Here is a 17,586-nt window from a genome sequence, read left to right on the forward strand (position 1 = left end):
GAAGAGCCGAGGAGCTGTAGGAGAGTGCGCAGTCGAAGCAGGGTTGGGTAGGGAGTTAGTACCTGATCTCTATAACAAATTCACCTCTGTAGGTAAAATTTACTCAGAAAGAACATGGGGAGAAGGACAAGAAGTTATAATTTTGAGAGATTCAGGATCTAACCAGTCACTGAAAGTAAGAGATAAGCGAATATGCACTGTTTCTGATCTGTTACCCGAGAGTGTGGAAATTTATGGGATAGGCGGAGAGAAATTTAGCATTCCCATATGTAAAATCAGGTGGGAGTGTCAATTCAAGACTGGGGAAGTTACAGTGGGAGTGATTGACAGAGTGTCAGTTCTAGGAATTCACTTTGGTGGGATCAAGATGAGAGTGACACCCCATGTTGTGAAGAAGTCCAAGGAAGACCAAGAAGCTGAGGAGTTAAAACAGAAATATTCTTGTATTTTCCCAGAATGTGTGGCAACCAGATCCCACTATCATAAGTCACAGCATGAAGCGAAAAGTGAAGAGAAAAATGATGGAGTTGAGGTTCAGTTAGCACACACCCTATTTGATGTAATGGTGCAGGAGAAACCTGAACAGGCAGAGGGTCAGATAGACGTGTTTAGTCCTGAAAGGCTGAGAGACTTGCAACAGCATTACAAGACAATAAAAGATATATATGTGGGATGCATACTCTGAAAAGGAGGCAGAGAATATTCTGGAGGGCTATTACCTGAAAGATAGAATCCTTAGGTGGAAATGGAGACCACGGCAGGTTAGTGCAGAGGGGAAATGGGCCGAAGTGCACCAGGTTGTGATGCCAGTAGCATACAGACAGGAAGTGTTATGGGTAGCACATCAACTACCTGTAGGAAGTCACCTAGGGGTACAAAAGACTCAGGCTAAGGTACAAAAGCATTTTTATTGGCCTGCAATGTGGTTAATGTTTGCCGTACGTGTCATACATGCCAAAGGGTAGGCAAGCCATAGGCGGTAACACTTTTGTTGCCAATTCCCGCATTTGAAGAACCTTTCACATGGGTTATAATTGATTGTGTAGGTTCCCTCCTGAGAACTAAAAGTGGGAACCAGTACTTGTTAACCATAATGGATGTGTCTACCAGATTTCCGGAGGCAATTCCATTACGGAGTATCAAGGCAATAAGGGTAGTAGAGGAGTTAGTAGCTTTCTTCACATGGTATGGGCTACCTAGAGAGATTCAGTCAGACTAAGGATCAAATTTTACTGCTAGGCTGTTTAAGGAGGTTTTGAATAGCTTAGGCACACAGCACTTTAAATCCCGTGCATATCAGCCTGAATTCCAGGGAGCTTTAAAAAGGTGGCATCAGACCTTGAAGAGCATACTGTCAGGATTACCTGAACGATTGGGATAAAGGCATCCCATTCATATTGTTTACCATTCGCAATGTCCCAAATGAATCTACTCAGTTCATTCCCTTTGAGTTAATATTCGGTCATGAAGTGAGAGGCCCTTTGAAATTAATTAAAGAAAAACTGACAGGACCAAAGTTGGAGATCTTAGATTATGTATTGGAGTTGAGGGAGAGATTAAACTGAGTAAGTGAGTTAGCTAAACAGCACCTAAAGAGGGCACAGTATAGAATGAAGCAGGTGCCAGATAAAAGCTCTGAGACTCGAACGTTTTCCTGAGTGGATGATGCGTTAGTACTGTTACCAGTGATAGGAGATCCCTTTGAATCCAGGTTTAGTGGTCCCTATTATATTGAGAGAAAGTTGAATCAGGTGAACTATTTAGTAAAGATGCCAGATAGAAAACAAAGGTATCAAGTATGTCATGTGAACATTTGAAACCATATTATACTAGAGACAATGACCTGGAGAAACAGGTGTTAGTTATTGTCCTGCAGAGTGAGGAATCAAATCCAGATGATATGGATTTTGAGGTGCCTCAAAATAGATTAAAAAATAAAGAAGTCCTTGAAGAGTGGGATATGTTAGTAAGCTATCTGTCTCAGGAACATAGAACGCAATTGAAAGATTTGTTACTGCAGTATAAGAATCAGATGGGAAGGAGAAATGCTATTTTATATGAAGTAGACATAGGAAATACTGCTTTGATAAAACAACACCTTTATCAGCTTAATCCTCTCAAAGCCAGACAGGTCCAGAAGGAGGTCGAGGCCTTTGCTCTAGGAGGTCATTATTGAACCAAGCCAGAGCGAGTGGAGTTCGCCAATTGTCTTAGTTCCCAAATCAGATGGGACTCAATGATTCTGCATGGATTATCGGAAGGTCAACGCCATTACAAAATCATAATCATATCCAATTCTGAGATTGCAGGACTGTATCAAGAAAATCAGACAAGCCAGATACATCACCGAGTTGGACTTAATGCCTGGTTACTGGCAAGTATCTTTATCAGAGATGGCGAAAGAAATTTCTGCATTTGTAACTCCAACTTAAATTGATGCCCTTTGCAATGAAGAACGCGCCCACCACATTCCAAAGACTCATGAACAGAGTTGTGGTTGGGTTAACAAACTGTGCAGTCTATTTGGATGATGCAGTGATGTAAATCCTGGAAAGATCACATGGTACAGTTGGCAGAGCTCTTTGAATGACTACGAGAAGCAAAACTGGTGATAAACTTAAATAAAACAGAATCCGCAAAAGTAAGGGTGATGTTCTTGGGACATAACATTGGTCGTGGAAGGTTGACCCCGCGGAATGCAAAAACAAACCTTGAAGAAAGCGGTGCTTCGATTCTTCAGACTCAGCGGATTCTATCGGAAGATTGTTCCAAACTGCAGCAGTGTAGTGGCACTGTTAACCGATTTGCTGAAGAAGAACACAACGTTTCGGTAGACAGAACCATGCCAGCAGGCATTTGACTATTTGAAATTGATATAAACCACCAAACCAGTTTTAGCTACAGCAAAACTTTCAGAACCTTGTAAAGTCTTTAAAAACCTTTTAAAGAGGATGGGATTGAACTGCCAATTGGTTACTTTTCGAAGAAGATCAACATCCACCAGAATAAATACTCCACAAACGAAAGGAACTACTGAGTTTGGTACTGGCCTGACAGCATTTTAATGTGTATGTCATGAACAAAATGTCGGAGACGGTTGTGTACACTGACTACAATCTGCTTACATCCTTAGAACATTTTAAAGATAAGAATATGAGACTATTTCTTTGGAGTCTTATGTTACAGACTTTCATTTTAAAATCATACATGTTGTGGGCCAGAAGATGTAATCGCAGATGCGTTATCGTGGATTTAACTGATACAGTTTAGATGAGATTTGTCTTTATTTATGTTATATATATATACAGGTATATGGGAAGAAGTTAAGGTAAACTTAATTAAAGTTATCTGCATGTTAGGGAAATGTGTTTTAAAAGTAGAGAAAAAAATGAAGCCATCTTTTCATTATGATTGTTCATTTTTTCTTAAGGGGGGTCTTATGAAGATGTGGGTGAACTATACTTTTTAAGAGAGTTAAAAGCTAGCAGTGGCAGCACCAAGGGTTCACAATAAGACACAATGTAACATGTGCTCCAACAACTGGAGTAGCTGGTTGCCTGGAAACTGATTCAAAATAGGCCATTCAGTTTAAATTATTCCCCGAGAAAAGACCAATTTCCAATCAAGTTTGAATTGAGTATATAGACAATTTTAAAAGCCAATGACACAATTCGATGCTCTAGGGTATAAGACCAGGGAAAAATTGAACAGTTGGGAGGAGAACAGCCAAGCCCCAGTGGGTAAAAGACTGCCTGAAAAATAACTCTCTTAAAAGTACCTTTATCGATCAGTAACCTGTGAAGCAGGAATCCTGAGAAGAAGAAAAGGAGACACAGGAAGATTCAAATAGAAGAACCAAAAGTTGCCTGGTTTTGAGATAAGAAGTGTTGTTTTGTAAATCTTAACTGGGAGTTTTATCAGCCTAGTATTACAGAAGGGAAGGTAAAATATAGATTAGAGTAAGGACTGGTGCATAGTTGTTAGTTAATTATGCTCTTCTTTACATTAAGAAACAAAGTTCTTTATTTTAAATAGTTCTTGGCCACTCAAAGTTTTACAGATTACTGCACAAGATAAATCTTTTCTGTGTTGCTGGTTTTAAATTAAGCAGAAGAGTTTACCCCGTGTTGTAATATTATCCAAATGCCTTTTAAACATTGTAACTGTTTAAATCCACCATTTTAACCAGCAGTTGGTTCCACACATGATCCACACCCTGTCTAAAAAACTTGCCCCTTTTTGAATCTCATATTAAAAATATGCCTTCTTCTGTGGGAAAAGATCTTTGCCATTCATCCTGTTTCGACCTTCGTGATATTCTAAACCTCAATAAGGGTCACTCCGCAACCTTCCACACTACAGTGAAAAAAGTTCCAGTCTCTTTATATCTCTCAAACCCTCCATTCCCAGTAACATTCTGGTAAATCTTTTTCTGAACCTCTCCAGTTTAATCATTCCTATAACAAGCCAACCAAAACTGGGCACAGTACTCCAGAAGAGGTCTCACCAATGTCTGGACAACGTCAACATGATGTCCCATCTCCTGTATTCAGCTATGATTCAATGGGACTTTGTACCAGTTGTGTGAAAGACTGTTTGACCCTTTCCTTTCAGCCTTTTCATATTTCTACTCACACAATTGGAAATAATTGTCCCTTGCATAAGTAACTGTGACTAATAAAAGCTGGCTTTAGATCACATCCCATGTGCAACTGACTTTAAAAAAAGGGCAGAATTCAAAAGCCATGCTGACATGAAAAGTAAATATAACAATCTGCAAGATTCATACTCAGATAACCCTGAAAGCAAATTCTGATTTATGAAGCAAAAGCAAAAATAAAACAGAAATTTCTGGAAAATGTCAGCAGTTCTGGCATTTATGAAACCTATTCAACAGTTATAAATCGCCCTCCTCCCCAAGTGGGCCATCTCTTGTCAAAACAAATACAAGCATTCACTCACAAGATGAAAGACAACTAATCCTTTAATTGCCTCTTAAATCTGTAATTCAAACATGAACTCAGTTCCTGCTGAGATAACTAGTTGAGGAGACTTTGAAACTTCAATCACGCATTCATAATAGGCTTAGCTGTAATAACAACCCTGGGAAACATCAATAACAAAGTCAATCGAAACTGCAAAAACAGATGGGTTGTTTCTGCATGATCCAAGGGCTGTCAATTGAACACATACCAAGTAATGGATGTCTCCTTTTTATTTAAACTGAAAGTTCCAGCCTTAGTTTGTGTCAAAATAGTGAGGGATTCCAATCACTTCAGATCATAGTACTTAAATAAATTTTATCTGTTCTTCAATAATATTTCTATCTCCTCCATCAAATCATGATTCCCATGCTTGCACTTGCCATGCATTTCAAACGGCCCTGCTTAATTTGCACTTCGTGTTTGCATGATTCGGTGTCTTACCCTATGTCACGAAAATTGCAATTTCCTGAAAATGGGGACAGGGTCTTCAAACTTTGCACCTGCTGACCAATCTTAAATGCCTCCAGCATTGTGGTGAATCAGCAAAAATCCACCCCTATTGTTTTTCCTTCTCAGTTCGTTTTCATAGTTTCACTTCATTTCAGAAACACAGTGAAATCCCTCACCTGTAATTTTTAATTCAGTTGTTCTTCGCACCAGCTTGTTTTTGTATTTCAATTCACAGGTGTAATTCCCCAAGTCATCCTCCTGAACCTCCTGGATTACAAGGGTGTTTCTCTTCTGCAAAATTGTACTTCTCCATGATTTAGGCAAACATTCCTAGAATAACATGGGATTAATAAAGAACCTTTAAGAAGAATATCCATTAATTTTCAATTAAGTATTATAGTTCAACAGTTTTTAAATTGTTTTCTTTGTCTCCAGACAGCCCTGTCTTGCAGCTTACTCACTTGAGAAGAATCTCTTTGTACAGTCGTTCAAAATGTGCTTGTTTCCCATTGTCCGATTTAGACATTGAGTAACTCCCTGGATTATGCATTTTCTCACAAGTCAACGCTTGTTGCTGCATTCACTTCAAATTATGGCATGGACTTCTTCCAATACAAATATTTTGTTCAAATCTCTACCTGACCCACTTCAAAATACTGAAGGAGTGTGATTCATGCCAGACTAACTCGCCAAAGCAGTGAACATTGCTAACATATCCTTTTCATTCAGTAACATACCGCAAAATGCTCCAAACCCACTTAATCACCTCAAACGATTCATATCCTGATAACCAACCTCACCTTTTGTCAGATAAGTATCAATTTTATTAACATGCATCAACTTTGAATACTTTTCCATCATTTACAGTTCGCAAAGGAAATTTGGACAGATCACTGACCTTGATTATCTGTAAACATCCTTCATTCTTGCAAATAATTTCAAAATGACATCGATGATGTCCATTTATTTTTCAACAGAAGGACATCAGTCAATTTGTCCCTCAATCAGTTTTTTCCTTTGTAAGATCTAACATCAGTTCATTTCTCCAACCTTTCTAATCCAGTTAGAATTCCAAATTGCCAAAGAAGCAATCAGGAACTGATTTACCTACTTTGCAGCCTCACATTCTTATTACTAGCCAAACCTTCCTCTCTTTCACTTCTTTCAATCGCAGGTACAGAAGCCTGGTTCCCATGACAATATGCATTATCTTATGCCTCCATACTAAAATGCGTGGCCCATGTACATAAATTTTTCAAATCAACTGGAGCATTTTCCATTTCTTCTTTGTTACATATTTAATCACACAGATTAGCACAGTCAGCAGGTTCTCACAATAACTATTCTCTGTAAGCAATTTCATAGAATCGCTACAGCGTGGAAACAGGCCCTTTGGCCCAATACGTCCACACCGACTCTCTGAAGAGCAACCCACCCAGACCCTACCTTATTTCCCCGACTAATGCACTTAACCGACACATCCCTGAACACTATGGGCAAATTTAACATGGCCAATTCACCTAACCTGCACATCTTTGGATTGTGGGAGGAAACCGGAGCACCCAGAGGAAACCCACGCAAACACAGGGAGAATGTGCAAACTCCACACAGACATTTGCCCAAGGCTGGAATCAAACCTGGATCTCTGGCACTGTGCGGCAGCAGTGCTAACCACTGAGCCACTGTGCTGCCCTAAAATTTGCAGCTGGTAAAGAAGTAGATGGAAAGAAATGCCTTGTGAAATTTCACTATCGAAATATTATTGATGTGTTGACAAATTACCATCAAGGTTACTTTACATTGATTATTTAGTATAAAAAGGTGAGGTGCAGACCTAATTTATTTAGTAGAATTACATGTTATACAGCACAGGATTAGCTCAATCAGTACAATACGCATTTAGTTAATTTCACGCAAATATCCTCCCATCCTTTATCATCTAACCACATCAATATCCCCCTTAAACATTTCTGCCTTATGTACTTATCAAGCTTCCATTTAAATCAATCTATAATAGTCCCTAATTAAATGTTGAAGGCTCCTCAAAAGAGTTTGAGAGACAAACTCCCGTTTCTAACACTTTTATTTGTTCTTAGATACAAAATGGCAACAAAGTTGGAAGCAAAATGTCAAACTACATCTGGAGTACTGAGTACAGTTTTGGTCCCCTTTCTTGAGAAAGGATGTAACTGCATTGGAAGCAGATCAGAGAAGGTTCACTCAATTAATTCCAGAGATGAAAGCGTTGTCTTATGAGGAATGATTGAGCAGTTTCAGCCCTCTACTCATCAGAGTTTTAAAAGAATGGGAAAAGATTCACTTGAGGTTGCTAATGTGGATACCCATAACGTGGATGTGGGACAATCTAAAATGAGAGGTCACAGTTTTCGGATAACGGGTAGCAGATTTAAAACAGAGATGGGGAAAGAAATTACTTCTCTCAAAGGGTCATGAGTCTGTGGAATTCACTCCCCAGAATGTGGTGGATGCCAGGACTCTGAATAAACGTAAGGAGGAGATGGAGATATTTTTAAATAGTAATGGGATAAAGGGTTTGAGAGAATGGGCAGGGAAGTGCAGTTGAGGCCAACTGGAGATCAGCCCTGGTCATATTAAAATGGTGGAGCACGCCTGAGGGAATGAATTGTCTTATCCTGCTCCTAGTTCTTATGTTCGTAAAACTGTACTTCTCCAGAGTCACTTATAGCAGTTAAAGACACAAACTGGAATGGGAACTGTCAACATGGAAATCTGTGATGGTTAAGCAAGAACAAAATCATAATTAAAAATCACACAACACTAGGTTACAGTCCAGCAGGTTTATTTGGAAGCACGAGCTTTCGGAGCGCTGCTCCTTCATCAGGTAGTTAATGGGGCAAAGGAGCAGCACTCTGAAAGCTAGCACTTCCAAATGAACCTGTTGGACCTGGTGTTGTGAGATTTGTAACGTTGTCCATCCCAGAATCAGAACAAAATCACGACAAGGAAAGCAAATTTGTGAAAAACAAGTGTGCACTCTATGGTAGACTTCCCGGATTGTGCAGATTATGAAATGTTAATAAAATTAATAACTTCAGCAAGAGAAATGGACCATCTGGCCTGATTTATGAAACAAAATAATTATCTATATTACCTTGTACCAAACAATATCAAGATCTTGGTTTTCTGTGATGAAGTCTTCAATATCTGGGCAGTGGATTTCTTTGCTTTTTGTAATTTCAGCTTTCTCTAAATGTCGAATCATACTGTTGTAGCAAAGTCCTGAGTCATTTTCCGCCACTGTCAAGGACATTGTCACCTTCATACAATACGTTGAGTTTCTGAAACATGAGAAACATTTTCTATTCTTAATTCCATTTCAGGTATCTCAGAATATTAAAGAAAAACAATAAGAAAATGTATTGATTCTTGGCAGGATGCCATGTGGAAGTAAACAGTTGTACTCAGCCATACAACAACATTTCAAAGAAGCTTCAAATCAAGAACAGAACCCTGATTTTGGCAACTTTCTGTATTAACAAAACTTTAACAGAAATATTTTTCTGCGATCCTTCTCAGAATAAACAAAGTTGTATTCTCCATAATGCTAGCTGCTTGTTTCAATCAGGCTCCTGTGTGCTTAATATATGTAGCTTTGAGCTGTGTAACCGCAAGTCCAACTAATAATTTTAAAATAAGCAATTGTAGCAGCTCGGAATCTTCCATAAATGCAACCTAATAGCAGAATCACACCTCATGATGGACAAGGTGGTCTGAGGTTTGCAGGCTTGGTTATTTGAGTATGATCAAAACATTGTCTGCTGCAATCAGTCAAAACTATGATTGCTACTGTGGATATATTTTCAAAGTAAGGCCTGGTACCCTGCAGAAAGGAACTATCCAGGCATTGTATTGATGCAAATAAACAAAAGATTGGGAGATACTGTTTCCTCTCACATTCCCCATGATAAGCCTAGAGAAATCTGTCAACAATTATTTTCAATTTAAACAAAATCTTTGGGGCAACTATTTCCCAGTGTTTTCTTCAATAGCAATGCCTTGACCAGAGTCCATATGTCAAACAATCAGCCGCTTATTTCTTCTGCAGAATAAATTGTTGTTCCCTTTGAAATGTGGTAATCTTGCATCTGTCCTGTTGACTCCACAATGAGAGTTTTAATAATGTCTGTTTTGCAGCAATATGCAAGTTCTGTACGACTAAGTGACTATTTGAATACATTGCCATTTATTCTCAGATCAGTACAATAACTTTTTTTTTCACTCAATTATCGTAGGCATTGCTGGCGGACCAACACTTAATGCCCATTCCTAGCTAATCTCAAGAAGGTGGTGGTGAGCTGCCTTCTTGAACTGTGGCAGCTCATGTGTTATAGGTTGACCCAAAATGCCCTTAGGGAGGGAATTCTTGACTTTTGATTCGGTGACACGAAAGAAATGGCAATATATTTCCAAGTAAGGATGGTGAGAGGCTTAGAAGGAAACTTGCAGGTGGTGTTCCCATATAGCTGTTGCCTTTGGCCTTCTAAATTTAAGCGGTTGTGGGGTTTGGAAGATGCTGGCTAAGGATCTTTGGTGAGCTTTTGCAGTGTATTTTGTCGATTGTATATACTATTGCTGCTGAGTGTCAGTGCTGGGAGGAGTGAATGTTTGTGAATGTGATGCCAATCATGCAGACCGCTTTGTCAAGCTCCTTTAGTGTTGTTGCAGCTGCACTCATCCAGGCAAGTGGGGAGTATTCTAACACACTCCTGACTTGTGTCTGGTAGAAGGTGGACAGGCTTTGGGGAGTCAGGAAGTGAGTTACTCACTACAGTCCTAGCCTCTGACTTACTCTTGTAGCCATTGTTTTTGCATAGTGAGTCCAGTTAAGTTTCTGGGCAATAGTAACCCCCAGGATGTTAATAGAAGGGAATACATTGATGGCAACACTATTGAACGGCAGAAGGCAGTAAGAGATTGTCCCTTATTGCAGATGGTCATTGTCCAGCATTTACATGGCTTGAATGTTACTTGCCACTTGTCAGCCCAAGTCTGGATATTGTCCAGATCTTACTGCAATGGAACATGGACTGCTTTAGCATCTCAGGAGTTCTGACTGGTGTTAAACATTGTGCAATCATTGGCCTACATCCCAACCTTTGACATTATGACAGAGGGAAGGTGATCAATGAAGCAGCTGAAGATAGTTGGGCGTAGAACATAACCTCGAGGAACTCTACAGACATGTTCTAGAGCTGAGGTGACTGATCTCCAAAAATCACAAACATTTTCCTCTATGCCGAGTATGATTCCAACCAGTGAAGAGTTTATTACTGATATCCATTGATTCCAGTTTTGCTAAGGCTCCTTTATGCCCCACTCAATCAAATGAACCCTTGAAGTCAAAGGCTGTGACTCTCAATTGGCTAAAGACTGGCATCTGTGACAGCCACTGGAGGAGGCCAAGATGTATCATCCACTGGGCACTTCAGGCTGAAGATTGCTGCGAATGCTTCAGGTTTATGTTTTGTACTGATGCGTTGGTCTCTTCCATCAATGAGGATGGGGACATTTCTGGAGCCTCCTCCTCCTCGAGTGAGTTAATTAATTGTCCACCACCATTCACAACTGATCTAGGCAGGACTGCAGAGCTTAGGTCTGATCCATTGACTGTGCGATCACTTAGCTCTGCCTATCACTTGCTGCTTGTGCTACTTGGCATGCAGGGAGCCCTGTTTCATGGCTTCACCAGGTCAACCCCTCATCTTTGCTAGTGCTGCTCCTGGCCTGCACCCCTGCACTCCCCATTGCACCAGCACTGTAAGTGTTAGTGTTCCAGGTTGATAACTCTGAAGTTAAAGGAAGTGAGTACCTGATCCATAGAAAAAAATCTATTCTGAAATGTATTTTGGGCATTGGAACCATCTCTAGACCTCAGATCCCTCAGGGGTCGAGTGGTGTATTCGCAAAGAGAGTCTAATAGGAGGTCACTAATTCAAAGGCCACCTTTATGTCTCCTGTCCAATTAAGAGTGCAGGATAGATTTCCATGTTGGGAGCATGGATATCATTTCATTATCCACTTTAAATGGAGACTACTAGATCCTGATCAAACCACAGGGGACCATGCAGATGGCCAGAAGGTGGGACTGCAGTTGTCACTGGAGACAGAGACACCTTGAAAGGTGAATGAATATGTTCAATGTAGATATCTGCCTCCACTATTTCAAAGCTCAGATGCAAAGCTAGAAAAAATGTTCAAAAGATATTTGGAGGCAGTTGCTTGTAGGTAAAGGGTCAGCTGGAAAATGGGTGCCCTTCAAAAATTAGGTAACAAGAATCCTGAGACAGTATATTCCTGTTAGGATGAAAGGAAAGGCTGGTAGGTATAGGGAATGCTGGATGACGAAAGAAATTGAGGGTTTGGCTAAGAAAAAGAAGGAAGCATATGTCAGGTATAGACAGGATAGATCGAGTGAATCCTTAGAAGAGTATAAAGGAAGTAGGAGTATACTTAAGAAGGAAATCTGGAAGGCAAAAAGGGAACATGAGATAGCTTTGGCAAATCAGTTTAAGGAGAATCCAAATGTTCTTTTGGTAAATACATTAAGGACAAAAGGGTAACTAGGGAGAGAATAGGGCCCATCAAAGATCAGCAAGACAGCCTATGTGTGGAGATGGGGGAGATACTAAACGAGCATTTTGCATCAGTGTTTATTGTAGGGAAGGACATGGAAGATATTGCATGTGGGGAAATAGATGGTGACATCTTGAAAAATGCCCATATTACAGGGGAGAAGATGCTGGATGTCTTGAAACGCATAAAAGTGGATAAGTCCCCAGGACCTGAACAGGTGTACCCCAGAACTCTGTGGGAAGCTAGGGAAATGATTGCTGGTCCCTTTGCTGAGATATTTGTATCATCGATATTCACAGGTGAGGTGCTGGAAGACTGGCGGTTGGCTAATATGATGCCAAGGTGGTAAGGAAAAGCCAGGAAACTATAGACCAGTAAGCCTGACATCAGCTGTGGGCAAGTTGTTGGAGGGAATCCTGAGTGACAGGATTTATATGTATTTGAAAGGCAAGGACTGGTTAGTGAGAGCATGGGAAATCATGCCTCATGAGCTTGACTGAGTTTTTTGAAGAAGTAACAGAGAAGGTTGATGAGAGCAGAGCAGTGGACATGATCGATATGGACTTCAGTACGGCATTTGACAAGTTTCCCCTCGGGAGACTGGTTAGCAAGGTTAGATCGCATGGAATACAGGGTGAACCAGCCATTTGAATACAGAACTGGCTCACAGGTAGATGACAGAGGGTGGTGATGGATGGTTGCTTTTCAGACTGGAGGCCAGTGACCAGTGGAGTGCCAAGCGAATCAGTACTGGGTCCACTACTTTTCGTCATTTAAATAAATTACTTGGATGTGAACATGGGAGGTAAAGTTAGCAAGTTTGCAGATGACACCAAAATTGGAGGTGTAGTGGACAGAGAAGAAGGTTACTCAGAGTACAACAGGATCTTGATCAGATGGGCCAATGGGCTGAGGAGTGGCAGATGAAGTTTAATTTAGATAAATGCGAGGTGCTGCATCTTGGTAAAGCAAATCAGAGCAGGACCTATCCATTTAATGGGAAGGTCCAAGGGTGTTTTGTTGAATGAAGAGACTTTGGAGTGCAGGTTCATAGCTCCTTGAAAGTAGAGCTCCAGGGAGATAGGATAGTGAAGAAGGCGTTTGGTATGCTTTCCTTTATTGGTCAGAGTATTGAGAGGTCATGTTGCGGCTGTACAGGACATTGATTAGGCCATTGTTGGAATATTGCGAGCAATTGTGGTCTCCTTCCTATCGGAAATATGTTGTGAAACTTGAAAGGGTTCAGAAAAGACTTACAAGGAATTTGTCAGGTTTGGAGGATTTGAGCTATAGGGTTGAATAGGCTGGGGCTGTTTTCACTGGTGCATCGGAGGCTGAGGGATGACCTTATAGAGATTTATAAAATCATGAGGGGCATGGATAGGATAAATAGACAAAGTCTTTTCCAGAACTAGGGGGCATAGATTTAGGGTGAGAGGGGAAAGATATAAAAGGAACCTAAGGGGCAACTTTTATATGCAGAGCACGGTGTGTGTATGGAATGAGCTGCCAGAGGAAGTGGTGGAGACTGATACAATTGCAGCATTTAAAAGGCATCTGGATAGGTATGTGAATAGGAAGGGTTTGGAGGGCTATGGGCCTAGTGCTGACAAATGGGACTACATTAGATTGGGATATCTGGTTGGTATGGACGAGTTGGACTGAAGGGTCTGTTTCCATGCTACGTCTCTATGACTCTATGACCGTATAATAGTGATTGTAGCAACCTTACCACTTGCTGTTGCTAAGCTTCCCCCTCAGTCCCAGTGTTAATGATGGCCCAATCTCCAAATGCAAGCCTACTTCCTCTCAGCCTGAGGAGTTTGACATTACTTGGGGCTCATGTTGCATTCAGAAGATTATGTGGCACCTCGTTCAAATGTTGCAAATCATATTTGCATTTTGTCTGCCACTTGCCTACTTGGGTAAAAGCATGCTGAGAGACAATGGAGGGAAAATGTGTGTACATTCTTTTGGGAGGATTTGACAAAATGTTTGAGGGTGCATCTGTCAGATTTTGAGATGGCACATAGATGACAACCCATGTACCACTTCCTAAATCATGCTCTAAGCCTGCCTCCAACCCAAGCTGTGACTGGTAAGATGCCACCCATACAAAGCTGATAAATTCCACCATTGTTTCAATGGCTGACCCAGTTAAAGTTACAGCAGTTACACCAACAAAGTGAGAGAAAGAAATCCTACTGTGAATAACTCACCTCCTGACTCCCCAAAGCCTGCCCACCATCCACAAGACACAAGTCAGGTGTGTGATGGAATACTCCCCACTTGCCTGGATGGGTGGAGCTCCAACAACACTCTAGAAACTTGACATCATCCAGGACAAAGCAGCCCCCTTGACTGGCACCCCATTCATTACATTGAACAATCGTTCCTTTCACAGTGGTAGCAGGGTGCACTATGGTTACCTATCAAGACTCATTCAATAGCACCTTACAAATATGTGACCTCTTTGAGGAGAAAGTGCGGTCTGCAGATGCTGGAGATCAGAGCTGAAAATGTGTTGCTGGAAAAGCACAGCAGGTCAGGCAGCATCCAGGGAACAGGAGAATCGACGTTTCGGGCATAAGCCCTTCTTCAGGAAATCTGTGATCTCTACCAGCTAAAAAGGACAAGGGCAAAAGATCCTTGGCAGCACCATCACCTACAAACTCTCTGACAAGCTATGGATCATCCTGACGTGGGACTAATTTGCTATTCCTTCATCATCACTGGATTAAATGCCAGCACCATCTTCCCAAAAGCACAATGGGTGTGCCTCCATGTCGTGGATTCTAATAGTTTAAGAAGGTGACTCCCAGCACTTTCTCAATGCCAATCAGCAATAGACAGTGATGCTTACATGTTTTAAAATCCCATTAGTTCAAACATGCAAGTACAAAAATGCTCCTGCTATCCAGCGTGCCCTCCTGGCTGTATCAATGAGAACTCAATTTCTGCATGCTTCGGATAATGCTTGTGACTGAACCTGAAGATTCACTTGAGTCAGGTGCTGGAAGGTGATTGGACCCATACAACTGACAAGAAATCAGTGTTTTCAGGAGAAGGGGAGAGGAGACAACTGGCAGAAGGAGGAAATGGGGCTGAAAATGACAAATAGCTCTGTTTTGCAGCATCTCACTTTCTCCTTCAGAGACGTGTATCGTAAATGATTTATGTCTTGGATATGAACTTCGGAAAGTTCTCTTGTTGTTTTTTCAGTGAATGATTACGTAGTTATTCCAACCAGACAAAACTTTCTGACAGTAGCTCAATGTGAGCCAAAAGGAATTTTCAAGACATTTTCCACAAGTGAAACTTAAAAATGTTCTGGATTTTTATTTTTAAAAATGTTTATGATACCAAATTTTAAAAAAAATAAGCTTCATCTTTTTGCATGAATAGAGGCCCAAAGTATTGGAATGATTTATTTGCACAATGTGTTGACTGTAATAAGCAACGCCACGTTATCTTTTTCAGACTGTACTTGAGAAAGTTCAGCCACATGTTCCGATTTCTTTCAGCAATTTCATTTGTTTTCTACACCTAGTCACTCAAGAAATTCAAGTAACATCAGAGTATCTTTTAAATAAGGAATAATTTTACGCTCCACTGTTAAATACATCAGCTTAGAGCTATGTCATTTTGAGAAAGATTATTATGTAAACTGTTGTATCCTAAGCATAGCCAAGAGCCCTCACGATTATAATGTTTAATTGCTGAAGTTAATGACCACTGTTCAGAAGGGGAGATGGTGGATGATGGTAATGTGACTGGAGTAGTAATCCAGAACTGCAGGCTATCATTTTAGCTAGGAACATGGGCACAAATCACACCATGGCAAATGATGAAATTTGAATTCAGCATAAATCTGGAACTAAAAGCTCACCTAATGGTAATAATGTAACCATCGCCATTACCAAACATTTGGCTTGATCAAACAAAAGCCATGATTTGGAGGTTGGACTGGGCTGTGCAAAGTTAAAAAAAATCACACAATACCAGGTTATAATCCAACAGGTTTATTTGGAAGCATGAGCTTTCGGAGCGCTACTCCTTCATCAGGTAGTTGACAACCACCTGATGAAGGAGCGGCGCTTTAAAAGCTAGTGCTTCCAAATAAACCTGTTGGACTATAACCTGGTGTTGTGTGGTTTTTAACTTAAAACAAACACGAAATTCTGGAAATCTGAAACCAACATCGAGAATGCTGGGAAAACTCAACAGGTCTGGCAGCAGTGTGGAGAGAGAAGCAGAGTTAGCACTCCAGAACTGCCAGACTTGATTCAGTCTTATCCGATTAAACTGCCAGTCTTATCCCCCACATCCCTGCCACCAAATTGGCTTCATGGGGAGGGGAACATTAAGTTTCATCCAACATTTTCGTACATGCCTCAGTGCTGTCATAGTTAGAGAGGTCTACAGCACAGGGCGGCACAGAGGCTCACTGGTTAGCACTGCTGCCGCACAGCACCAGGGTCCTGGATTTGATTCCTGTCTGTGTGGAGTTTGCACATTCTCCCTGTGTCTGCGTGGGTTTCCTCCGGGTGCTCCGGTTTCCTCCCAAAATCCAAAGTTGTGCAGGTTAGGTGAATTAGCCATGTTAAATTGCCCACAGTGTTAAGTGCATTAGTCAGGGGTAAATATAGGATAGGGGAATGGGTTTGGGTGGGTTTCTCTTTGGAGGGGCGGTATGGACTTGTTGGGCTGAAGGGCCTGTTTCCACACTGTAGGGAATCTAATAAAAGGTCCTTTCAGCCCATTAAGTCTGCACCAATGTTGCACTTTAAATGCTTCTGTGAAAAAAACGTGGTCTATTTCAATATGCTGAAGGCACTATATTAATACACAATATCATTTGATTGCTACCTTTCACATCATAAAAACATATCAAGGATATCTGAAGGTCAGCAAAAGATTGGATTCCCTCTCTTTCGGGGCTGTAAAAATTTGAGTTTGTCTTTGTTTGACACAAGACATTTGGAAAGCATTTCTTAAAGTATCAACACCAACACATTCACTGTGAACATGAAATTATTTAAAACTGATTATGTTCCAGTGTCCTTTTTTTTCTACAAGTTAATCCCAAAGTATTCCACTGAATCTTGCTGAGATATTTGTATCATCGATAGTCACAGGTGAGGTGCCGGAAGACTGGAGGTTGGCAAACGTAGTGCCACTGTTTAAGAAGGGCAGTAAAGACAAGCCAGGGAACTATAGACCGGTGAGCCTGACCTCGGTGGTGGGCAGGTTGTTGGAGGGAATCCTGAGGGACAGGATGTACATGGATTTGGAAAGGCAAGGACTGATTAGGGATAGTCAACATGGCTTTGTGCATGGGAAGTCATATCTCACAAACTTGATTGAGTGTTTTGATGAAGTAACAAAGAAGATTGATGAGGGCAGATCTATATGGACTTCAGTAAGGCGTTCGACAAGGTTCCCCATGGGAGACTGGTTATCAAATTACATCTCACAGAATACAAGGAGAACTAGCCATTTGGATACAGAACTGGCTCAAAGGTAGAAGACAGAG

General features: G+C 40.9%; 1 protein-coding gene across 2 annotated transcripts in view; it reads right to left on the reverse strand.

Annotated features, from left to right (window-relative positions):
- The window catches only part of il1rapl2 (interleukin 1 receptor accessory protein-like 2), a 1,022,943-nt gene that overhangs the window by 438,149 nt on the left and 567,208 nt on the right, over positions 1–17,586 (reverse strand). For both annotated transcript variants that reach the window (XM_043705153.1, XM_043705154.1), the window contains 2 exons: positions 8,569–8,755; positions 5,612–5,765 (listed from right to left, as the gene is read on the reverse strand). In XM_043705153.1, the coding sequence (XP_043561088.1) occupies positions 5,612–5,765; positions 8,569–8,755 (341 nt within the window). The remainder of the gene's footprint in view (positions 1–5,611; positions 5,766–8,568; positions 8,756–17,586) is intronic.

The sequence above is a fragment of the Chiloscyllium plagiosum genome, chromosome 15 (assembly GCF_004010195.1).
Source record: "Chiloscyllium plagiosum isolate BGI_BamShark_2017 chromosome 15, ASM401019v2, whole genome shotgun sequence".
Classification (NCBI taxonomy): domain Eukaryota; kingdom Metazoa; phylum Chordata; class Chondrichthyes; order Orectolobiformes; family Hemiscylliidae; genus Chiloscyllium; species Chiloscyllium plagiosum.